The 25469-nt window shown below is 44.1% G+C and overlaps 1 protein-coding gene across 1 annotated transcript in view; it reads left to right on the top strand.

Moving 5' to 3' along the window:
• The window catches only part of plxna3 (plexin A3), a 168128-nt gene that overhangs the window by 41474 nt on the left and 101185 nt on the right, over positions 1 to 25469 (top strand). The window contains exons 3-6 of the mRNA XM_083975993.1: positions 356 to 546; positions 7338 to 7885; positions 7977 to 8141; positions 16925 to 17107. Coding sequence (XP_083832119.1) covers positions 356 to 546; positions 7338 to 7885; positions 7977 to 8141; positions 16925 to 17107 — 1087 coding nt within the window. The remainder of the gene's footprint in view (positions 1 to 355; positions 547 to 7337; positions 7886 to 7976; positions 8142 to 16924; positions 17108 to 25469) is intronic.

The following is a 25469-nucleotide window of genomic DNA, read 5'->3' as shown; positions in this document are numbered from 1 at the left end:
ATTGATTAAAAAATATAAATATTTTTATTTTTAACTATTTATTTCTCTTTTTGATATTATGATTAAAAACACCACACACAATCTTAAACAACTGTATTCTATACTTTCACTTTCTCAAATATAAATCGAGTTCAGATAAAATGCAGCATATAAAAACATCTGAACTGGCACATCTTAATTGAGCCAGAAATTGTAATGTCAAAATGGGGCCATGAGCCTTTAAAAAAGGTTGGGAACCACTGATCTAAGGGTCTACACCTGTCTCCACCTGTCTCCACCTGTCTAGACCTGGATCAGCTGATTTTCTACCTTTCTGTTTCAATAAACATGTCTCCACCTGTCTGTCTGCCCTCAGACTGGACTCATCAGACAACGTGAACAAGCTCTTACTGGTGGACTACACTGGGAACAGACTGGTGGCCTGTGGCTCCATCTGGCAGGGCGTCTGTCAGTTCCTCAGGCTGGAGGATCTCTTCAAACTGGGAGAGCCGCATCACCGCAAGGAGCACTACCTGTCCGGAGCCAGGGAGGCTGATGGGATGGCAGGTAGGCTGGGCGGGCGGGAGGGAGGGGGCGTGGTCAGATGAAAACTAAACTAAACATTTCCGATTTCTCTTGCAGAAAGTTAAAAGTTCCTGTGAGTAAATGTTTTAGAGAAGTTAAGGGGGGAAGCGGAGGCGGGGAAATTGATCCGAGACTAAATGTTGGAGAAAATGAGTGTTTTCTCAAGGCAAGTGTGAAGCAGCAGCCGTGAGTCTGCAGATCGATGCAGGTAATAGATAATAACAACAGCGCTCTCAATGGCAGTTGTGGGAAATGGTGCGTCTATGAAAGAGGAGGTGATGTTAGATGAAAATAAAACACATGATCAGTTAATTAAATCAGGGTATCCGCGAGGTCTTGAAAAGTATTAAAAGGTGATAAATCAATTTTGGGAAAATTAAGACCCTTAAAAAGTATTAAAAAGTCTTTTCACGACTTTATAAAGTCTTAAAAACAAAATCAAATGAGCTGAGGCACATGTCATGACTGTCTGTACAGACTGTAGGGATGTATACCGTGGACCGGTACTTTTCGGTACCGGTCCATAATTGCGTCGGTACCAGAGTACCGTTAAGATTCTGGACTAACGGTACTCTTATCGGTACTTTTTGAACGTCTCCCTAAGCGTCACGTAATAATGACACTGCCGCCACAGCAGCTTGTCACCCCCCAATTTCCACCGGTCTGTCAGCGCAACAGAACCGCTACACGGCGGTCACCGCAGCTGATCCCTGCCGCTCTAATCAGCACTTGGACCGGGCGAGCCGTGGCAAGTCTCAGCAGCGTCTCTCCGCGCCGCCGCAGCGCCGACACACGGCCTGACGGCGCGTGTGGAGCGAACGAGTCCGGCCCGGTCCGTTCACCTGTGTCGGGTCGTCATGTGTTTGAAGCCTCGCACCGAGACCCAGCAAAGTACTTTAATTCATGTCGGAGGCGGAGGGAGTGTCCAGTAGAGCAGCAGGTCAGTGAGGAGACAGAGGAGGCTCCAGCAGCTTCATGTCTGCTGCTGTGAGGAGCAGAGTGCAGTCAGAGCGACCTGGTGTCACTCCGGTAAGAAAGGAGGAGAAAACTCCGACTGTGGAAACACTGAGCTGCTTGTGTCGTTTATTCTGCGGTAACACGTCTCATAAATTGACTGGTCTACGGCGTGAAGAACATGGACCGGCTGCTGTGGATGCAGCGTGTGTGTGTGTGTGTGTGTGTCAGCGCTGTACACAGACACACACGCACACACGGGGCGCAGCGTCGTAGCAATGAAGTGAAAACAACCTGCAGATCACCTGAGCTGACGTGAGCTGTGAGTCAGAGCAATACAACTTTAAGAGTAAAAAAGCTAAATATTCATCAAGATCCATAGAAGGAGATCCTATTTTATCATGATGATAGATTAACTGCAGTTCCTGCAGGTTAACTGTTGACTTGCTCAGGATTTAAAGGGGGTGCTCCACTCTGCTGTCAATTTTTTATGCTGGTTGCTGCCCCCCTAATAAAAAAAAAAATAAAAATAAAAAAAAGGTTTAATCTTTTAACATCATTATTTTTTACACTAAATTACATGTTGTAGTATCGATAAGAGTATCGATAAGTATCAGTACCGATAAGGAGTATCGGTATGGGTATCGGTATCGATAAAATCCTAACGATATACATCCCTAACAGACTGTAGTTTTTGTTTTTGGAGAGTTGAGCAATATTTCTTTTTTGATAAACTTTTCCTTTGATTTATTATCCCAGCCTATTTTGAATTCTGTTGTAAGTGGTCTACAGTCTTAGGGGCCGTGTCCACCAGGCGCGTTTTCAGCGCTCTGGGCGTCTACTTTCCATTCAAACCCTATTGAGTTGGGTGCTCACAGCCACGAGCCCGGAAACTGCTTTCCCACCAGCCCTAGTACCTGGTACCAGGTACTGAAATAGTACCAGGTACCATTTTTAGTACTGAGCCGCGCCGCGCCATGCAGAGCCTCGAAGTGCCGGGCCGTGCCACGCCATGCGGAGCCTAGCAGTGCCGGGCCGTGCCACGCCATGCGGAGCCTAGCAGTGCCGCGCCGTGCCACGCCATGCAGAGCCGAGCAGTGCCGAGCCATGCGGAGCATTGACGAGCCACGCCGCGCCATCTAGTGCCGAGCAGTGCCGAGCAGTGCCGAGCCGTGCCGCACCATGCAGAGCCGAGCTGTGCCGAGCCGTACCGCGCCATGCAGAGCCGAGCTGTGCCGCGCCACGCCGCGCCATGCAGAGCCGAGCTGTGCCGAGCCGTGCCGCGCCATGTGGAGCCGTGCCGCGCCATGCAGAGCCGAGCAGTGCCGAGCCACGCTGCGCCATGCAGAGCCTTTGTGCCATGTAGTGCCGAGCAGTGCCGCGCCACGCCGAGCCGCGCCATTCAGAGCCGAGCAGTGCCGAGCCACGCCGCGCCATGCAGAGCCTTTGTGCCATGTAGTGCCGAGCAGTGCCGCGCCATGCCGAGCCGCGCTATACAGTGCCGAGCCGCGCCATGTAGTGCCATGTAGTGCCAAGCTGTGCCGCACCATGCAGTGCCGAGCAGTGCCGAGCCACGCCGCGCCATCTGGTCCCGAGCAGTGCCGAGCCATGCCGCGCCATGCAGTGCCGAGCCGCGCCATGTAGAGCTGAGCAGTGCCGTTAAAGTGTAGTGGAAAAGCGCCACTAGTGTCGTCACTCTGAGAGTTTCTCCTCAGAGTGACGACACTAGTGGCGCTGTGAAGATAAAAGTTAGTGACAGATGATCTGAGGAGACAGACTGCCCAGCTGGTCAGAGTTCCAGAGGAGGAAACCACAGAGCGACAGCCCCTCATCAGACTCCACCTCCCTCACACAGACTCAGAACGAGGACACACTGCCTTCTCCTTCTACGCCCCACACCGATGGAATAAATTACATAACTCACTGAAAATCGATAGACTTATCTCACTTGAGGCTTTCAAAAACCGACTTCTCACCACAGCATTGGGGGCTCAGACTCAGACGTGCACTCGCTTCAGTTAGTGATTTTACTACTCCAGGGTATCCGCGGATCCTTAAAAAGTCTTAAAAAGTCTTAAATTCGTGTATCTAAAATTAAGGCCTTAAAAAGTATTAAATTTATCAGAAATTTCTAAGATGGTCTTAAATACAGTACTCAATGGTCTTAAATTCATGGATTAAAGTATGCATCTTCAGGTATACAGGTGTATCTCAATAAATTATATATTCTAATAATTTACTGAGATGCACCAGAATAACATGGAAAACTCTATTTCCAGTAGTTCAAGTCAAAAGCCCCCACCAAGTATTGAGAGCATATAGATGGACAAACTTAGAAAGCAAACATTTCCATATTAAAAATGCTTTTTTAAATTGGTCTTTTTCCCTACATTTTGTCTACATTTATTCTAATTCATTGAGATGCACCTGTTTGCCCTCCTACAGGGGTTTGGTCACCGTTGGTCAGCCTTCTGGTGCTCATTTCAATACTTAGAACTGCTAATTTTTCCATTGTCCTTGAGTAAAAGTTGTGAATGATTTCAGTGTCAGTCACGCACAGACTCCTTCCTTTCTTCCTTGGTGCTTTTTCTAATTTTGTATTGATTATCAGTTTGTTTATTAATAACAGACAATAAGTAAACTTGACTGATTGTCATTGAGGTCGTAGTACAGTGGGATCCCCAACCATCGCTTATATTTATAGGATTTTTTAATTCTTTTTTTCGGTCTTAAATTTCATTCAAGGTGGCATTAAAAAGGTCTTAAAAAGTCTTAAATTTGACTTGCTGAAACCTGCAGATACCCTGTAAATGAATAATGCAAAGAGTGTTTTAAAGAACAAGTGTGTTTTCTTTTCCCGCTGTCAGGGCTAATGTCCCAGAGGAAACACTCTCGTCTCCAGTCAGAGGCTCCTGCTGTTTCTCGCTGCAGGTTTAGATCCAGACGGCTCGACTCTCTTTGTTCAGCAGAATTTTGTGCTGATTTCACGTCAAAGTTTTTTTTTTTTTTTGTCCTTAATTTTCTTGCTTAAAAAGGAAAATAAAACCAAAGCTGTGGTGTTTTCCTCTCAGCAGGCTGGAGAGGCTTTTCAACCTTCGGGTGTCGATCATGTGTCAGTGTTATTTTCCAGGCTTTTATTCCTAATCAGCAGCTGTAACCTGAATGAAGACTGTCAGGACGGAGCAGGACGTGATTGACAGATAGACTTAGTCCGCAAATCTCTTTGTTTGAGGTTGGATTTAAATATTTGATAAGGACGGTATACCTTTATAGGTAAGAGAAAGAGCTGCTGTATGTATTAGAGGCTTTAAGAGCTGACATGGTTCACCTGTGACCTACTTCTGAACATTTACAAAACCTGATATGATTCTTTTGTGTTTTAAACCTGTGATGATTCAATAAAACAGCATCAACAGGAAGCAGCATCCTCCTGGTTTTAAGTGGCTCTGATGCTGTTGCAGATATCCCTCATCAGCCCTGGTGATCAGTGTCAGGGCTCATCCAGACTTCCTTTTTCTCTAGCCAGCCTGAGTGTGTCTTGAGTGACAGCCCCGGCCCCCGTGAAAGAGCGTGAATTAAAAGCGTGATGATGTGAGAGAATATTTTGTACAAGAAACGTGAACTCCGAGTTCAGGCGCCGAGGTTGGCAGCTCCCTCTCGTTCTGATGCTGCTTATTAGCGGAGGAGAAAACTTTAAGGCAGCAGCTCCTCAACGTTTATCTCAGCTTTGACCGTCACAGGTCACGTTAGCCGCCACTAATTAATGTTAATCCTGTCAGTAATTTAATGTCGGAACAAAATAAAACCTGCCTGTTTTGGGGGTTTGTGTGTCTGCCCTCAGCCTTCTGAGGGAAGAAGCTTTCCTGGGTGTTGTCCCATCATCGTGCTTCAATATTGGTTTTCCTCAGAAATGGTGCTTTAAAGGGATAGTTCACCCAAAATTCAAATTTCATCATCTCATCATCTACTCACCCTCATGTCGACTAAGAGCTGTGAGAATTTTCAGAGTCCTCCGTGCCTTCTCTGAGTTACAGGGGGTACCGCGCAGCAGTATTTGTCCATATAATGGTTGTCAATGGATACCAACTTTCTTCGTCCAAAAAGACACACCAAAAAACATCCAAATACCTCCATAGTGCTCGTCTGTAATGTCCCTCTTGTATTGAAGCCCCGAAAGGGGAAATTGTTCCGAAAAAATTAAATAAGTCTATATTTTAAGCTTGTTTGTAGCGGAAGCTCCCAGTGTCTCGGTTCACTGCTCTTCCTGTGTCAGTGCAAATCTCGCGTGATTTGCACTGACCGGCGGAACAATTTCTCATGTCGGGGCTTCAATACAAGAGGGACATTACAGACGAGCAGCATGGAGGTATTTGGATGTTTTTTGTTGTGTCTTTTTGGACAAAGAGACCCCCCCCCCCGTAACTCAGAGAAGGCACGGAGGACTCTGAAAATTCTCACAGCCCTTAGTCGACATGAGGGTGTGTAGAAATTTGAATTTTGGGTGAACTATCCCTTTAATTTCCTAAATGCTGTTCTAATATGTATGAGACAATGTTGAAGTTGGAGCCGTAGGCGGTCATCCTCCGTGCAGCCCATAAATGATGACGCCTGCAAAAACATGTGTTGAGGACCAGTTTGATCCCTGTATCTGGTCCTGGAACATGAAGAGAGGCTTCAGCGTCAAACCGCTCTGTGGTTGTTGAGCTGTGAGCATCTTGAGCCTGTTTTGCACTGAGAGACGTTGTTGTAATGTCATGTCTTGTTGGATTTAGCATCACCTCCTGAACAGGTTCTCGCTCCGCACAAAGTGCAAACAAAAGCAAAACATGACACAGCGGTAAGCTTCACTGGGCTCCTGCAGCAGGTTGGATCTACAGCTGCATCTTAAAGGGACAGTTTGACATTTTGGCAAATTGGCCTATTGCCATAATCCCTATAGTTTTAGGAGAAGGTTCATTACCTTTAATTGTCGGTGCAAGCTATTTTTAGATCGGCGGGGCAGAGACGTGAGCTCTGCATGGCGCATGATATTTCCTGGCTTTCGCTCACCAAACTCATCAAATACACAATCCAACAACTCCAAAACACTCTGGTGGACAAGTTGTGATCTGCACATTAACCACGCTATGAAATAATAATGTAACATTACAAGATGGAGTTGTTTTAGAGGTAAATACGTAGCTGGAACTACATTCCAGACACGGCTGCTGGGCAGAGTGACCTCAAAAGTGAAAGTAGTTCTGAGTAGTTGCTTCATGTGTCTTAATGTTGTATAACTATATGTTATTATCTCATAGCGTTAACTTGTTCACGAGAGTTGTTGGATTGTGTATTTAGTTTGATGAGGGAAACGTAGAAATCCCATGAGCCTCAGTAGCGTTAGCTGAGCAGCTCATGTTTCTGCCCCACTGATCTAGAAACAGCTTGCACCGACAATTAAAGGTTATGAACCTACTGCTAAAAATATAGGGATTATGGCAATAGGTGAATTTGCCAACAGGCGGCCCACAGGCTTCCTTTTTCTTTATAAAACACATTTAAAAAAATTTTTTGGCCGGGTTCGGGCCGGCTTCAACACCTTCTGCCGTCTCTACTGTTGCACATTGTCCAGTTTCAGTCCAATTCAGGCGTATACATGGAGACGAAAACCTGTTTCCAACCGCATTATCTGGGGGTTTTAGTCGGATCTGGAGAAGTCCAGTATTAGTCATTAGTTAGTTTACATGCACTTCAGTTGTCCAGTTACAGTTGGATTAAGGCCATAATTCATGTAAAAGTCAAAACTTGGTCCTCTCTTTCTCCTCCGCCCTCCTCTGCAGGTGTGGTTGTGGGTGAGGACGACTGGACGGCCGACCCCAAGAGGAAGAAGCCCGCCAAGGGCGGCAGCCGCCTGTTCATCGGTGCCGCCATCGACGGGAAGTCCGAGTATTTCCCCACGCTGTCCAGCAGGAAGCTGGTGGCCGACGAGGAGAGCGTCAACATGTTCTCGCTGGTCTACCAGGACGAGTTCGTCTCCTCGCAGATCAAGATCCCGTCGGACACGCTGTCCCTCTACCCGGCCTTCGACATCTACTACGTCTACGGGTTCTCCAGCCGCACGTACGTCTACTTCCTGACGCTGCAGCTGGACACGCAGCTGACGCAGATGGACGCCGGCGGAGAGAAGTTCTTCACCTCCAAGATCGTCAGGATGTGCTCCAACGACACCGAGTTCTACTCGTACGTAGAGTTTCCTCTGGGTTGCACCAAAGACGGCGTGGAGTACCGGCTGGTCCAGGCCGCCTACAAGCAGAAACCGGGCCGTCGTCTGGCCCAGGCGCTCGGCCTGTCTGAGGACGATGATGTCCTGTTCGTCGTCTTCTCACAGGTGAGATAACTGCAGTGTGTTTCTGTGCAGCTCCTCTGGGGTTTGAAGCGGCTCCTCTCACACTCTGCTGCTGTTGTTGTTGTGTTTTCAGGGTCAGAAGAATCGCTCCAACCCTCCCAGAGAGACCGTCCTCTGTCTGTTCACCCTCCACGACATCAACCTGGCCATGAGGGAGAGGATCCGCTCCTGTTACCGTGGAGAGGGACGCCTCTCGTTGCCGTGGTTACTCAACAAGGAGCTGCCCTGCATCCACACGGTGAGTTAACAGCTCGGAGGTTCATACTTTGACATGTACTTGAAAACTGCTGTCAGGTAAACAGAGGCTGTTTTAACTCAAGTTCATCCGTGCAAAATGACATGTGAAAACATGCTCCACTCTGGCACATGGGAAATGTTGTTTTGGAACATTTTCATGGTGTGTGTGTGTGTGTGTGAGTGTGTTTTGACAGTGTAGAGACGACAAACTGTGGCTCTGTTTTCTACTCACCTGTAATGACAAAGTGTTGAATCACAAGTCACAAATAATTATTCAAATCATTTTCTATTTCATCTCATTAAAACTAGTAAACATTGAAAATGTTGGAAACCCATCATAACTTCAATAAGTCTCAATATAAAATAAAGACAAAACGTAATAAAGTAAATTATATAAATGCAACACATCAAATCAGGGGTGTCAAACTCATTTTAGTTCAGGGGCCATAAACAGCACAATTTGATCTCAAGTGGGCCGGACCAGTAAAATAATAGCATGATAAGCTATAAATAAAAATAACTTTGAATTTTTTCCGTTGTATTGGTACATTATTAAGACGTTTACAGTTAATGAGCTATCCTTTTACAAAACATATTATGACATTTCTCGATGAAAATATGTGCAGTTTCAACAATACCATGCCTCTTCTGTCTTCTATGTAATTTTCACACTTGGCAAATTCATCCCGAGGGCCGGATTGGACCCTCCGCTGGGCCGGGTTTGGCCTGTGGGCCACATGTTTGACACCCCTACATTAAAAGGACAAAACAGAATGAAAAAGATTTTTTTAAATGACAAAATCAAACCATATACACATATGTACTGTGCAAGAAAACAGATATTAAAGGAATTAATAGAATAATAAATACATTTAGAGATTCAAAATAATTTATAAAAATCTATAAAATTCTTCTCGTAAAGAATAACAACATCTCTGTATTCTAAATGAAGAATTAAACCAGGCACAGATAACAAAAACTGGCAGAACATCCAGGAGAGTCCTGGGTTACTATGGTAACAACGGAAATCATTGTGAGAGAAAGCTGACATGGGTGATCAGTCATTAGCCATTAGCTGATGATCCTCATAGGGTCACAGTCCCACTGACCCTGGGTGAGGGCGGGGCCACACCTGCACCCTGGTCAGCTGTCAGTCACACACACACACGCACACACACACACACACCCACTGGACTGTGGGAGGAGGTGCCAGGAGAAAAGCCTCCCACGCAGGAGAGGAGAACACTTTGCCGTGGGGGAAGATTTAAAAACAGGAGCCAACACCCCTGATGAAAAATATCCACATGGAAAACCTTCTTCGATAGGATTTCAAAATAAAATAAAACTGCAGTTGTGTTTTTTAGTAATCTAAAAAGATATTTAAAAAGTAATTAAAAAATTTGAATCATAAGGTGCAAACCTGAAACCCTATATTTGATTTTTATAACAGCTTGTTAAAATAGAGAAAGAGACAGGAATGAAAAACCTGCACCAAGTTGGTGTGTATTTACAAAACCATGATCATCAGCAACAGTGATGAATAATTATCATAAAAGCAGACAAACAGGCTGCTGCAGGACCATGAGGCGCTTTATGAAAAGAAAAGAAAAGAAAAAAAAAACAAGTGGAAGAATTTAACAGTCAGAAGGAAATTAGGTAAAAAGGTGAATGAGAAGCAGAAAGATGTGACGGAGTGAAACCTCTGTGTCTTAGCGTCTTTGTTTCTGTCCCTCTGTGGATACTGTACATCATATGGCCAGAGGCTGCCTGCAGGCTGCCACACACACACACACACACACACACACACACACACACACACACACACACACACACACACACACACACACACACACACACACACACACACACACACACACACACACACACCTACACACACACACGGTGCCTCTCTAAAGAACACCAGTTTGGTTTCTCGGACGTTTAAAACACAAACCTGTTTTGTCGGAACAGAACAGACAAAAAAACAAAACAACAACCTCATCAACACGTGAAGCAGAGAAACTGAACCAGAAGAAGAAGAGAGAACTCCCCCCTCCCCCCCTCCCTCCCTCCCCCCATCACTCTCTCTGCCCGCAGTGGGGTTATTCCAGGTCGGGGGTAGATGATGTTCTTATTCATGGCGATAATGGCCTGCAGTGGTAACCATGGCAACCAAGCGAGGGGGTGGGGGGGGGAACCCACCAGGAGACGAGTTCAGAGGCCGGGCTCGGATTGAGGGAGGGGACTGTAGGTGGAGGGGGGTGGAGGGGGGCTCATAGCAACCTACCAACTAATCAACCAACTAACACATCAACTCATCAAGCCAGCAATCAGCCACACACTGGTGGACAGGAGGAAACACAAGCTAATGACCCGTCTTACTGTGGTGTGTGAGAGTGTGTGAGAGTGTGTGTGTGTGTGTGTGTGTGTGTGTTTGTGAGTGTGAGAGTGTCCAAGGCAAAGTAAAAGAAAGAGAGATAGAGAGAGCAGGAGAGACGGGGCGGAGCTTATGTCCAGGCTCTGACCTCCTTCTTTTATCATAAACAGCAGGGTGTGTGTGTGTGTATGTGTGTGTGTGCGTGCCTCGTACCTTCAGGACCTTTCTTCACAGTTAGTAATGATCCCTCTGCTGCGCACACACATTTGAAATATTTATTTATGCCAACATAATAAAGAAGTACAAGGGTTCTTGCACAAGGGACATGAATACTGCCAGTGCAGTTGACAATGGAAGACGGTCAGCCACAAAGCACCTGGGCAGCTAAACACCGTTACATACAAACTGACCTACAGGTCAGATAGAAAGCAGACATTCAACGATACAAAAAACATTGTCTCCTCCAAATTGAGCGGCTACCAATAATAACTGAGACTGAGCAGCACCTGGCTAACTGTTTAGCTCTTCTTTTAGGGAGGCCGGCCATCTGAAGGCCCCTCACAACCAACTTATGCACATGCCCCAGACTACCAAATATAAAGACTAGAAGTTTACATCTGTAGCCCAGCTGAGAGATGGTCTGCTTCAGCTGCTGCTATTTCAGCACTTTGGTTAGGGCCTCCTATCAAAGGTACAGCCGAGCTCCAGAATGAAGACTCTCTGTGCTTTTCATTAACAACAACAACATCAGGAGTATAGGACGAATCGCCTTGTTGTTTACAACTACAGTAGGCTACTTCCGGGTAGAAAACCAGCATGAGAACAATAGTGACGGACGAGAATTTCGCTATATATATCTAATTTTTCATGTCACTATATCGCCGTTTAGACTAATCTGATGTTTGTAAAGTTTATAAAACCAATGATTGGACAAACATTACTATTTACGTGTGCACATTTTTGTAATTAGTCATGGTTATCATAGATTAGCCGGGCTAACGGTTAGCTACCTGTTTAACTTTAATAACTCAGTGACTCAATAAACGGTCCATGAAAAAATATTTTCTCCAGAGGATATCTGAGTTACAACATGACTGAGCTAACTGGAGTAGTTTCATGTCGTGTCCCACAACGGGAGGGTTTTAACAGCTGACGTCCTGGTGTTAGCTTAGCTACCGCCGTTAGCTTAGCTGCTGCCATTAGCTGCTGCCATTAGCTGTCCCTGTCAGCTGAGCCACTGATGCTTTCTAGACACCGTGATTCCCCCACACTGAATAAATACAACACATAGCAACACAAAACACACACACAGAAATAGTAATGTTTCTTCAATCATTTCAGATTTGTCTAAACGGTGATAGGGCGTGAAAAATATGATAAACTCTTATTCGTTACTATTGATCTCATTCAAATTACGTGCTGGTTTTCTACCCGGAAGTAGAATGTAAACAACAAGGTGATTCGGTCTACTAGCTGTTACATTGGAGAACATTGAGACATCATTATGCCGGCTGAACATGCTCGGCTTCACAGTAGGGGATGGCCGGGTCGATTGATACACTTTTCATTTAAACGTCTTTTTCAAAGATGACGTTATGTACACAAACATTTTTATCATGTGATCAACAACTCACATGTGTATTCTCTTAGTTACAAGTGTAATTTAACACATATGTTGGATGATCGCGCTGTTTTATAACTTTGAACGTAAGTTGACATTTGTCTCAAACGCCCCACCTATGCGGGTCGTTTGAGACACAGAGGAGGGACGGTTGAAACAGCATGTTTTAAACAGAAACTACTGTCATTACTCTCGTTTTTATGCAGCATATCAGACAACATACTAGTGTACTAGTTATTGCCAAAATGTCACATAATTTCTCACAATATAAATAGGTCAAATAAATATTTTTGTCCCATGCGCAATTGTCAAGATCCGCATTTCGATTAAACTTGCCTTTCTTCTTTTGTACGAGTTGTTGGACAACTGCATTTTCATTTCATTTACTTATTTCCCTGTCCAAAGTCATGTTTATGGATACACAGTTGAATATTGTCATTTTACCCTCGGCATTTTCCCCTCACTTTGCTGAATAGGCTATCTGTTGATTCATGTCATAAACACGAACATTAAAAATATGTGGTGTTTATTAAAAATACATGTTGTTCATTCAAATCGGTTGTTGTTCATTGCAAAACAGTTAGGCTATTAATTTGGTGATTTATATACAGATATTGATCGCGCAGTGTGACCACAGTCACTACGCACGGTGGCGTGAGGGACAGTTGAAACAGCTGTATCAATCGTCCCTCCAGCGACTACTGACAATAAAACCTGTTTTGCCTCTAAACTTCAAAACTATGACATTTCATAGTTTAGGACCTGTTTATGTACGAATTCATCTGTTGTTAGGTCATATTATTATTGCATGAAACACACAATACAACTTTTGATCACAAAAAAACTACCGCACCTAACATTTTACTTTTCGTAGTAAAAAACAGGTTCGCGCTAATAACTTTTGAATGGCGTGACGTAATTTCACAAGCTTTCCCAGGATTGGTCGGTGTTGAGTGCTGAACATAGTGACAAAATCTGACGGCTCAAGCTTGTGTGGTTTTCGAGGAAATCGCTGTGTATCAATCGTCCCGTGTATCAATCGACCCGGCTCTCCCCTAGAATGTTTATACAGCATGATGGTAGACCTGAAGATAGAAGAGATATCTGCTGATATCAAATCTATAATTCTGTCATGCCTACATATGTAGAGCCCTCTGTAAACATGGCAACCATTTAGGATGTGAGACATGGTTTCAGCTATTTGTTCACTGCCATGGTGTATACAGTAAGGAGCATGACTTCCTGGAAACCAGATGGAGAGGTTCAGTTTAGTTGGTAAAACCTGTAGTCTCGCTTTTATAGCAAAATGTAACAATGTTCTCATCCAGGGCAGCATTTCTGAACACAGCGTGTGACACTTACACACACACATATATACTTGTGAAGACCCTCACTGCCACAAGTCAAGTTCACGGCGAGTCCAGGTTTCACGTGATGCAGACCTGACGAGTCCCCGTGGGTCCCTGCAGACCCCCATGTGGACGTCTGCATCACGCAGCTCTGAATCTGAGCCCACGTGGACTCAGACTGGTGCATTACCCTGAGCTGTGTGTTTGTTTTGTTCCACTTTCTGTGTGGCACTGTTCTCCTCTCCTCACTGCTGTCCGCTCACCATCTTGTTTTCTAGTGTGCCTGCCCCTGACTGCTGTATTTGGGGCGTGCAGGTCTGCAGCTGTCAGTTCAGGAGCGGGATCAGGACTAACATCTGGATCCATCCACATCCTGAACTGAAGCTAAACCTCAGACCTTAAATGGTTAACCAGGCTCAGTAGACGCAGAAGCTCTGCTTCAGTAGAGGATCTTTGATCCTGCTGTGTCCTGACTTGGTTCACGTCGTGTGATCACAGGTCGGCTAACAGAGAAAGATGAAGGTGAAAATGGAGCAAAAGTGAAATAATGAGATAAAACAAGACGGAGCGTGTTTACAGACGGCTCTGACAGATCCAACCTGGGCTGTCTGTCTGTGGAGGAGGAGGAGGAGGAGGAGGAGGAGGAGGAGGAGAGGTCCAGCACAGGACTGATGCGTCGTTACGTGGAACTGATAATGAAGTTGTGTAACAGGAGGTTGGATGTAGAGATCAGTGTTTCCTCCTCCGTCTGTGTCTGAGAGCGGGTCCACACTGAGAAGTTGTGTAACATGTTCCGTTTATAGAGACACGATGGAGTGGAGCAGCGTCTGAGCTGCAGAACCAGCCCGTCCCACTGATCCAGGACTGACCAAGGACCAGTGCTGGGCACGTTACTTTTTCTTTTTAAGTATATTTTATGGGGACTTTTTGCCTTTTTAAAGGGATATTTCAACATTTTGGCAAAGTTGCCCATTGCCATAATCCCTATAGTCATAGCAGTAGGTTCGTTACCTTTAATTGTCGGTGCAAGCTGTTTTTCGATCAGCGGGGCAGAGATACGAGCTGCTCAGCTAACGCTAGGGAGGCGCATGGTATTTCCGGATTTCCCTCATCAAACTCATCAAACACACAATCCAACAACTCCACAACGCTCTGGTGGACAAGTTGTGACCTGCACATTCACCACACTATGAGATAATAACGTATAATTATGTAACATTTAGACACATGAAACAAATACTCTGAACCAGTTGCGCACCAGAGTGTTGTGGAGTTGTTGGATTGTGTATTTGATGAGTTTGATGAGAGAAACCCAGAAATATATGCCTGTGTAGCGTTAGTTTAGCAGCTTGTATCTCTGCCCCGCTGAAAAACAGCTTGCACGACAATCAAAGGTGACGAACCTACTGCTATGACTATAGGGCTTATGGCAATGGGGGAAATTGCCAAAATGTTGAAATATCCCTTTAATTGATAGTATAGTCAAGAGTGACAGGAAATGGGGAGGCAGAGAAACAGGGAATGACATGCAGCAAAGGGCCACCAGAATTGGGAACCGATCCGTAGCCGGCTGCAGCGAGGACTGTATGTCGCCCTGGACACGTTACTTTCCCCAAAATGTAACTGAGTTAGTAACTGAATTACTACATTATAAAAGTAACTAATTACCAGGAAAAGTAACTATTACTTTTGTATAAAATGCTCAAATATGTCAAATTACTTGGACTCACCCCTCTAACGCTGCGTCATGGAGTCTGTCTGTGTGGAGGAATACTGAGTTGTTGTTTTTTCTGACTATTTCATGGACTAAAAAAATGTGTAGGCTATATAACGTAGACTTTAAGTGGTGTATTGTTTTGTGACAGGACTTCTTGAGTCAAGTAACGGAGCATTTTATTGTCAGTAATGGTAACGGTGTTATAACGGGGGAAACAGTAACTTTTTTGATTACTCGTTACTGAAAAAAGTAGTGCCGTTATTTAATAACATCACTGTCCAGGACTGATCCAGGACTGATCCAGGACTCGGTGTGATGCTGATCCAGTCTTTTTAGGGTCAAAGATACAGTGACAGTTCCAGTCTTGTATGAACTGTGTCTGTACTCAGTGATTCAGAGCTGAACTCAGATCTGATCTGAGACCTGTTAAACACAGTTAAACAAACATTTCTGGGATTCTCTGGGTTTCCACCCTGTTGTGCTGCTGCGATGAATCAATGCCTGAACCCGCTAATGACAGGGTGTTAGCTAAACTCTGTGTGTGTGTGTTTTTGTGTGTGTGTGTGTGTGTGTGTGTGTGTGTGTGTGTGTGTGTGTGTGTGTGTGTGTGTGTGTGTGTGGACCCTGTAATAAGCCTGCTCCTCCCTGTTCTATATTCTCTCTACATACAGAAACCTGACACACTCTGAGGCCGTGGTGACGTCCGTCTCTGTAACTGAATCAAGCTGCTTCTCTGAGTTCACTCAGACTGAGCCGTTTGTCTGCTTCATTTGTGTCAAAGATGGCGTTGTTGGGGAAGATGCACCGCTCTCGTCAAACTCCGATGTTTGTTCTTCCTGCCTCATCCTCCACATCCGCTCTGTGATCACCGCTCATCGGTCGCGGCGGCTAATCCTGACAGCTGTCAAACAGCTGTCAGGATTAGTTTATTCGCTGATCGACACAAACTGTTTCTGATCATTGATTAACCCTTTAATAGACTCCTTTATCTGTGTGCACAAGCCTGACAGCAATGCACTCAAACTCCAAAAGGTTCCTGCTCTTCTTCTTCTTTTCTTTTTGAAGGAAACTTCACTTTTTAACTGCCGGATTTCCAGACAAATCAGAAAAGACACTGAATTAAAGCTACAGAGACACAAAAATGAAAGAAATCTACATTTTCTCCGCTCAAAAATAATAAATATAAAGTCTGAAGGAGGCTGAGTCTAAACCAGTTCTGTGTCTTCACCTGATGCAGTGATGTGAGGATCCTGAAAAGAACCAGGAGATGCCAACAATGAGTGAGTCTAATTCAGACCAGAACCAAATCAGCTGTTCAGAGTGGATAACAAAATTTCAAGTTGTCGGTAGCAACTTCCAAAATTAAAGAATTTCATTCCTTTCTCTGTCGCAAATGAGAAACAAGTTTAAATCTTTGTGATTTGAACCAGAGGCCGAATGAAACGGTCACTGTGAGGCTTAGGAAGGATTAAAGAGTCTTTCTTAAAAATATTTTATAGCCATAAAGATTCATTGATTATTCAAGAAAATGACCAGTGGATGTGGTCAGCAATGAGAATAATCACAGCTGCAGTTCTGATCTAAAACGAACATCATCAGACTCCTGAGAGGTTTTTTGGTTCTTGCAGCAGAGACACACGAGTCCTGATGGAGGAAACATCACGGCTAGAACCGAACCGACTGAACTTCAACGTCTCCTCCCTTCTTCTTCTTCCCACAGCCGAAGCAGATCGGAGATGACTTCTGTGGTCTGGTGCTGAACCAGCCGCTGGGAGGCCTGAGGGTCATCGAGGGCAACCCGCTGTACGAGGACCGCACCGAGGGCATGGGCGCCGTGGCGGCCTACACCTACGGAGAGCACACGGTGGTGTTCGTGGGGACCCGCAGCGGGCAGCTGAAGAAGGTAAGGACCGGGAGGAGAGGAGGGAGGGAGGGAGGGAGAGACGGAGGGAAAATGTCCGCTTGATTTGTTGATGCTGCAGTGTGAGCTGACTGCGAGCAGGGAAGAGATTTGTGTTTTAAATTGTTGCTTCACAGAGAGAGAGAGAGAGAGAGAGAGGGAGGATGGAGACGGGACAGAGTGTGTGAGAGCTGCCGGTTCCTCTGCTCAGAGAAAATGGCTGCATGAATGTTTTAAAATCGCTTTTGGCTCTTTGACTGCTTTCTAGTGTTTCTATTTATGGAGGCAGGGGAGGAAAGCTGCAGAGAAAATTGCCTTATTCATGTTTAAAGTCGCCTGGGTCTCTTATAGTTCTGTGGTCTGAGTCGGACTCGTCATCACTTCTCAGCTCTGATTGTCTGATTCATGTGGTTCGGTTTCCTGTTTCCCTCCTCAGACATCTGACTGTTTGCTCCATCCGACACCTCAAAGCTTTTAGCTTAAAGCTGAATTAATATGATGTAATGGCTGTGATTAAAATGTGGTGAATTTATAGATGATTCTCCTCTTAGCAGTGAAGGACGATCAGATCAGATCAAGTGAGAGTCTTGAATTACAAATTTTTAATTATGTTTTTTAAAATGAAGTTTTCTTTGTAGAAAAACACCAATACAAACAGAAGAATTCATCCAATATGGCTCCCACCAGTGCAACAACCAGATATAAATCAGGCCTTATAAATACACTGTTGCCTATAACATTGGATTACAATTTTTCTCTGAAATGATTGTGACAATGTAAATTCTTCTTGATAGATAAATCGTCTCAAAACTGTATTGATAAGACAAGACAGTTTGTTAATCCCACAAATGGGAAATTTGGTTGTTACAGCAGCATTTGTAACATACAAGGTAAAAAAAGGTAGAAGAATAGCAATTATAGAGATACAAAAACCATGTAAGACAAATATATAGTTATACCAAAAAGTAGACATTTATTTAAGGGATGATCAATCTCTTTCAAACACATTGCTGTGAAAATGAAACCACAATTGACCTTTATAATAGGAATAAAAAGGGGAATGTGTCTGAAAGTTTTATGGGCAACAGTGTATTATGGAATAATATTGTCTGTTTTCTTTTCCTCCACAAAAGTCACAAATGGCTGCCAAATTACACAGAGTTTTATAATAGACTCTTGCAGTGAATATTGCGTCTGAGTTTCAAATTCTTGAACAGAAATACCAAAATATTCTCAGCTTCATGTTGTTTAAGTATCTCTATATACTAAAAAATAAACAAAGTGAGAAAGGCTAAGAATCAAGTTTGTATTTGTGTAGAATGATAAATGTTCAGCTAGTAGAGCAGCACAGCACATGATCTGATCTCAGTCACGTTTCTGGAGATTGTCGTCTTGAATCTGAAGAGAATTCATCCTCACAGTAAGAGGCAACATATGGATCTTATCAATGTTGAAGATTTGCTAATTAAATACAGTTTTTAATCGATATCCTGATAGAATAGGTAGAAATAGCTGCTGCAGTGCTTAGTTAGCTACAGTGTCTCATTCATCACAGGATTGTTGCTGCTACACAGATTGAAACATTTGGAAAAGAGAGTCCAGGTGTGAGATCTGTGCTCCAAAGATTCATGCTCCAGCCTTCAGCAGCGGCTTCATAATAATAATAATAATAACCATAAGCAGTATAGATATCTGATAAATATTTCATTTCTTTTACATATTTTCCGCCGCCTCTGAACCTGGGCCTCCGTCATTCCTCCATATGTGCTCAGCCTGCTCTCTGCTGCCCGCGGCTCTGTTGTTATTATTGTTATCTGGAGCTGAAAATAAGCTCAACGTTGTTTTGATTTCATAACACAGCAAACACAATCTGTTCATTTCCAGGGTTTTTATTCACAGACAGGACAGATAAACAGCAGAGAGGTGTAGAGGCAGGATTAAAGAGGCGCGAGCCGGGGCAGACACAGACGCCGGAGCGCCGGTCGCCGTAGAGACAGACGTTCTCAGCCTCGTCCAACGCCGCAGAGTCGTGCAGCCCCGCTCCGTCTCTCACGGTCTGCCGCTGTCAGGAAAATGTCCCACTTAGCAACACAAATGTCTGTTTTGTGTCTGCTCCTGAGCAGCACTGTCCCTCAAAGAGCCACCAGTCCCCTCTGCAGGACAAGACGCGCTCCTCTCTGGAGGATTTAACACCTGAGTCTGAAGAAACCACCAGACTCGGAGCAGATGAAAGGGTGGTGATGAGTCTGTGAGGCAGACTTAATGAGGGACATTTGAGTCTGGGATCTTAAGGAGTTTTAATTGGCTTTGAAAACCTGATCACAGACTCAGAGATCTGTGATCAGGTAAATTAACCTCTGATTATTGATCCGTCTGTTTATTCAATATTAAGTGAGATCTCACAAAAAATACATTTTGCACAAAAATGTCATCTGATCTGGTCAGGAAGTGTCCTGGCCTCATCCCTGCTCTATCTCCATCATTTTCCATCTTCATCTTTGGCCACCCTTAGGATCATGTTTTATTTCTCTCTCCAGCAGACTGAGCTCAGAGGGTCACAGCAGAGATGTTGAATCCTCCTGGGAACCTGCTGTTGCGTATAATGCACAACCACCTAAATAACCTTTGAAATATTTATTGGACCTCCCAGCACTAAAGTTCTTAACTAGATCTTCCACTAGAATGTCCTTGAGAACCTTCTGAGCAACTACTAAAATCCCAAGGTACACTAGAACTTCATATAGATTTTCTTAACTATGGAAGCTCACAAGAACTACTAAAAACAACTCAAATCTTGAAGCTCAAAAGACCCACTCAAATCTTAAGGTCCCCTTCAACCCCATAGGTAAATGCTGAGGTCCTAGCTTCTGAAAGGACCACTAAAACTTTAATGTCCCAAAGAACCTAATTACAGAAGATAGAAACCCAGAGGAACTACAACAATCTTATGAAGGTACATTAGAACTTCTTCTGGGTTCCCAAACTCTTAAACCCCAGCAGAGTCACCTAAAGAACAACTAAAACCTTGAAGCTGCTCAGAGCCAGTAAAATCTTAATGTCAATTAGACCTAATGCCAAACTGCTAAATGTTTTTGAAATCCCTAGAACCTCCCGAGGAACCACTAAAATCTTTTGGATCCTCAAGAATCTCATACAGAGCTGCTAAATTCTTAAAGATCACTTAAAAAAGAGGCACTACTGCAATTTATACCGGTCCAGAGGAACCTCCTAAGGTCCTCTTTAACATCTTGAATTCCAACTTGAACTTGAAGCTTCCTAAATTCCATTTGGCACCTCCAGAAAACTAATTAAACCCTTATTAAGGGCCCACAGAACCAGTAAAATCTTAACGGTCCTTTGAACCTCTATGATTTCCTGAGGGTCCATCAGAACCAATTGAGGAACCACTAAAATCAGCATAGCTCCTTTTAAAAGAACCATCTAAATCAACTAAATTCCACTAACCACCAAAGAAACCGCTAAAATCTTAAATCTCACCAGAACCACCTGAGAAGCCATTAAACTTTTCTTAAGTGCCAGCAAAAACCTCTGAAGGAACCACTATGTACACATGGTACCAGATTAAAGTTTAATTACATGTAATCTTAAACGTCAGGTCCATCAGATGGACCTCTGCTGTCGAGCTGAAACGCTGCACAGATCCACATTTAGAGGTTCCCGGGTTCATTTTTCCAGAACCTTTAATCAAGTCAAAATGCACATGTTCCGTTTCACATTGTGGTGCATTAGAAAGTGATCTGTGTTTATTTACTCCGGTAGCTCTGAATCAAAGGAACCTGAACCCTCCGGCTGCTCATGCACCACCCCCCACACTTGAGACACATTAATCTGCATCACCACCATCATTTAAATTAAAAGATGCATTAAAACCCTCTCTTCCCTCCACATTTGACCGCACAATCATCTCCATTTTCCAGCCTGTGAACGATGAATTTTAATTGCCTGAAAACTAAAAATGGAGGCTGGGTGATGTGAATGAATCCTCTCTGTGCTCACCCTGCTCACCTCTCCTCCCACACAGCTGCCGCTTTAATATTCATTCACATGGGGGAGATATTCCTCTGAAAGCTGACCTCGCAGTTCGACGGATGGAGAGGAGAACAGAGGGAGAGAGGGAGGACGAGGGTGGAACAGCCGGAGGCGGAGTCTGTGTAGTGAACAGATTGGTGGAAATGGCTGGTTCGGTTTTAGATGTTGGGTTCTGTATGACTCGGAGTTGGCGGAGAACACTTTCTATGTTTAGTCAAGCAGCCGCCTCCTCCTCCTCCTCCTCGTCCTCCTCCTCCTCCTCCTCCTCCTCTGCCCTCTGAGCTGCTGCAGTCCAACAAACTCTCTGCTGCTTCAGCCGCCAACTAGACAATTACAAATAGAGCAGGAATACAAACTGCCCCAGGCCCTGCAGAGACCGCATCAGTCTGAGATCCAGCACCAAACCTCCGTCTTGGAATCCACTCACTTCTTATCATCTGGGCCTGTTTTCTCCCTCATTTTTTTATTTTATTTTTTTTACTGAACGTTATTTGCAATGATTGGCCTGATCACTTCCTGTCTAGATCACTGCAGTTTCTCATCTAACATCTTTGCTACCGGCCTCTCTCTCTCTGTCCCTGATGGTTTATACTTTTGATTTGTGAGCACAGAAAAAAACACAATGTGCATGTAGAAACTACAAAAATGGCAGCTTAAAGGGATAGTAGCATTTTTTTTAAAAGTGGGGTTGTATGATCTACAAATAGCCCCTAAGTACTTTAATTGCAGTAGAAGACTCTCTGCACTCCTCCCGTTAGCAACGCCAGCCCATAGCCCTGCCCAGAGATTTACAACATACAGTGTTGTGAACAGACCCAAAGAAACGGCCTATTCTCGCGGCCTAAAAGAGGTTTTACCTGAAAAAAAAAACACAGTTCCATTGTTCGCTATAATATAATTTTTTCCAGCCCTTCAAAGGGCAGGAAAAACACAGTTTTTATTTGGAGCTAACAATTAAAGTACTGAGGGGCTATTTGTAGATCATACAACCCCACTTTAAAAAAAATTGCTACTACCCCTTTAAGGTCTTCATCAAGGTTTCAGCCATAGCCATGAAACTCACCCACGCTTATGTCTCCATGTCCCCTGCTGTGACTACAGACATGTCTGAACCAACCTCAGACGCTCCACCAGGTGTTTGACCCTTGAATCTCTAGGGCTGATGGGATATGGTGTTTCTTCAAGCCTGGGGGATCAACAACAGATCTGTAGTTTCACATGAGGTTTTACAGGGAGAGCTGTAAAGACATTTGTTGTCACTTTCCATCTTCAAACCTGGAATGCAGCTGCCCCGTGTTTATCTGCATCCTCCTGTAGAGCTGAAACAACCACAGCACTAGAAAACAGACTTGATCCTAAAATTGATGAATCACTGGTGATTTTTCAAGCAGACATTCTGAACATTTCCTCTCATCTGTGATGATCCGCAGCTGGTCTTTGTCTTTGGACTGCCCTTTTGGTGATGTCATAATGGGATTCAGATGTTTTAACACTGTTCTCTGGTGTCCTATTGATTTGCCAACAGATTAAGGTGAACGGTAAGAAAGGATCAATGTTGGAGGATTGTAGAGACTGAAACTGTTTTATCTTGTGACTCTTCTCAGTGGAACGTTGTGAGCTGGTATTTTACCTTTGTGCTTTCTGGGTACCGACTGAGCTGTTTCTGTTGTGTAGAGCATCAACACCTGTCATCAAATGGAAGTTATACATACAGTATAAAGGTAGATGTCCATGTGTAGTGTGATTATAAAGCAGCTCTAGGTTCTATATTAATACTGTGAAAGTATCAAAGCCTCAGTCCACAGAGAAATGCATAAATCCTGTGCTATGTATGTGTGTGTGTGAGAGAGCCACCACTTTCAGCCCTGATGTGTAATTACTTCCTCATACTAAATTCTTTGAAGCTGATTTTTGATTTCTAGGAGGATATCTGCTTTGTTTGTCTTTGTTAAGTTGCCCAGCTTCTTAATCCACACATACTAGGAAACAGAGATGCTAATGCTGCGTTCAAGACAACTCGGGAGTCGGAAAAAAAACGAGCTCAGAGTTGTAAAAAATGAATTGAACGGCGTCCAACTCGGAAATTACAGGTCGGAAACTCGGGTATCATATCAGAGCTCCGACTTTCCGACTTGACATCACGACAACATCAAAACATGGCGGCCCTCGTCTTAAACGGTTAGAATTTAGACATTTTAAGTTGTTTGTTGAGGTTTGAGTGCATATTTTTGTGTATTATTGCAGTAGCCTATATGAAATACGTTTATATTAAGCTGTGATTTTTGTATGGTGTGAAATTGCGGTCCTCGTATGTGACGGAAATAACATTTAACTGTTATCAAGGCTGTAACATTATATGTGCACTCATCTGCAGCGTCTCCTCTCCTCCAAAATAAACATCATTTACTGCTGCATTGATTTTTCGTATTCCTGCAGCGTGAACGCAATGATGTCGGGAGTCGGAAATTTCCGAGTTGGGAATTCCGACCTCTGAGTTGTTATGAACGCAGCATAAGTTTGTCCAGGACCAACAGAGGCATCACTTTGTTGTGTTTTCTGACCATGACACAGGATATTGAGTAGTTGTCCACTTCTCTACCTGTTCTTACTGCCCGGTTCATCGATATGCGTTCATTTCTTCATCTCCACAAAGCGTTCCTGTGCCGTCTGACTGGGTCACTCACACGCTAATGGATTGAATTACAGCAAAGAGGCTAAATTGATCATTTGGAGAGAGACTAAAAACAGAGTCACGCTGTCCATTGAGAGACCGCACACACGCAACACACAGACGAGGAATGCAGCGGAGGGTCAAATCATGAGAAAGAATAATATTATTTACAGTTTACCTTTCCCTTCAGAGTGTGAGTGAGCCGGGCACGGAGCCTGTGAACGGAGCAGCGGGTCAGAGCGAACCACAGCTGCTGCAGTCTCCAGGAAACTTTATTTATATTTCACCTTAACTCATAAACCCAGAATCTGAGCAGACTGATGCTGATCTAAGCATATATGCCAAAAACAAACATGACCTTTAACTTGTCATGGTAACAGACAGACGGATGGACGGAGGGGGAACCATAACCTTCAGACTTAATAATATAAAATCTGCCCTGCTAACAAAAATTCACGTCTTCAGGTCTCCGATCGAGTCTCTGTGACGCGTTTCTTTCTTCTTAAACAGAAATAATCTCACATGTTCTCCTGTTGCGGTTTACAATGACTACGTTTCAGTGCTGGAGCAGGAGACTGTCGGCTTTCTGCCATAATGTGATTTACTTAAACGTTGTGTAATGAGAGGCCCGGGTTTCCATGGTTTCCAGGGAAGAGATGAGAGAGACCTGATTTCTCCTGGGGGAGGATGAATTCTCGGTCATGTAAACATGTCACTGTGTTTAGGTTTTTTACATGTGAGCGTGTGCAGAACAAAGAGACACCAGCGCTGTCGTGGCAGAACGGAGGGAATGAACAGGTCTGCACATAGAGGGGCGCCATCGTGTTTGAGTTAAGTCATTTGATGTCGGTCGGCATGTGGCCCACGACATGAGTTATGTTTTGACTTTATTTATTTACATATAGTTCAGTTGTCACCATGAAAAGAATGCGGGGAAGAAAAAAACATGACAACAGGATTCTGGATGTGAGCATGTTTTTTTCTAAGTGGATTTATGGATGTTTATGTAGGATGAACGTGACGTTGTGGGAAAGTGCAAGACGCACTGTATTTAAAGGGATAGTTGCCATTGCCATAATCCCTATAGTCACAGCAGTAGGTTTGTTACCTTTAATTGTCAGTGTAAGCTATTTTTAGAACTGTGGAGCAGAGCGGCGAGCTGCTCAGAGCTACGCTACGGAGGCTAATGGGATTTCTTGGTTTCCCTCATCAAACTTATCAAATACACAATCCAACAACTCCAAAACGCTCTGGTGGACAAGTTGTGAGCTGCACATTCACCACGCTATGAGATAATAACACAACGTTACCAGACAGAGTTGTTGTAGAAGGAAATTCATGCAAAACTGCTGATGCGCGTTGCGTTCAGGGACAGTTTTTCAGCAAGCAGACTCTGTATTTACCTCTAAAACAACTATGTCTGGTAACGTTGTTTTATTATCTCATAGCGTGACGAATGTGCAGGTCACAACTTGTCCATCAGAGCGTTTTGGAGTTGTTGGATTGTGTATTTGATGAGGGAAACCAAGAAATCCCATTAGCCTCCGTAGCGTAGCTCTGAGCAGCTCACGGCTCTGCTCCGCCATTCTAAAAACAGCTTGCACCGACAATTAAAGGTAACGAACCAACTGCTATGACTATAGT

Source organism: Trachurus trachurus, assembly GCF_905171665.1.
Source record: "Trachurus trachurus genome assembly, chromosome: 7".
Classification (NCBI taxonomy): domain Eukaryota; kingdom Metazoa; phylum Chordata; class Actinopteri; order Carangiformes; family Carangidae; genus Trachurus; species Trachurus trachurus.
The sequence above is the reverse complement of the archived record's forward strand: the minus strand, read 5'-3'. Positions and strand labels throughout refer to the sequence as shown.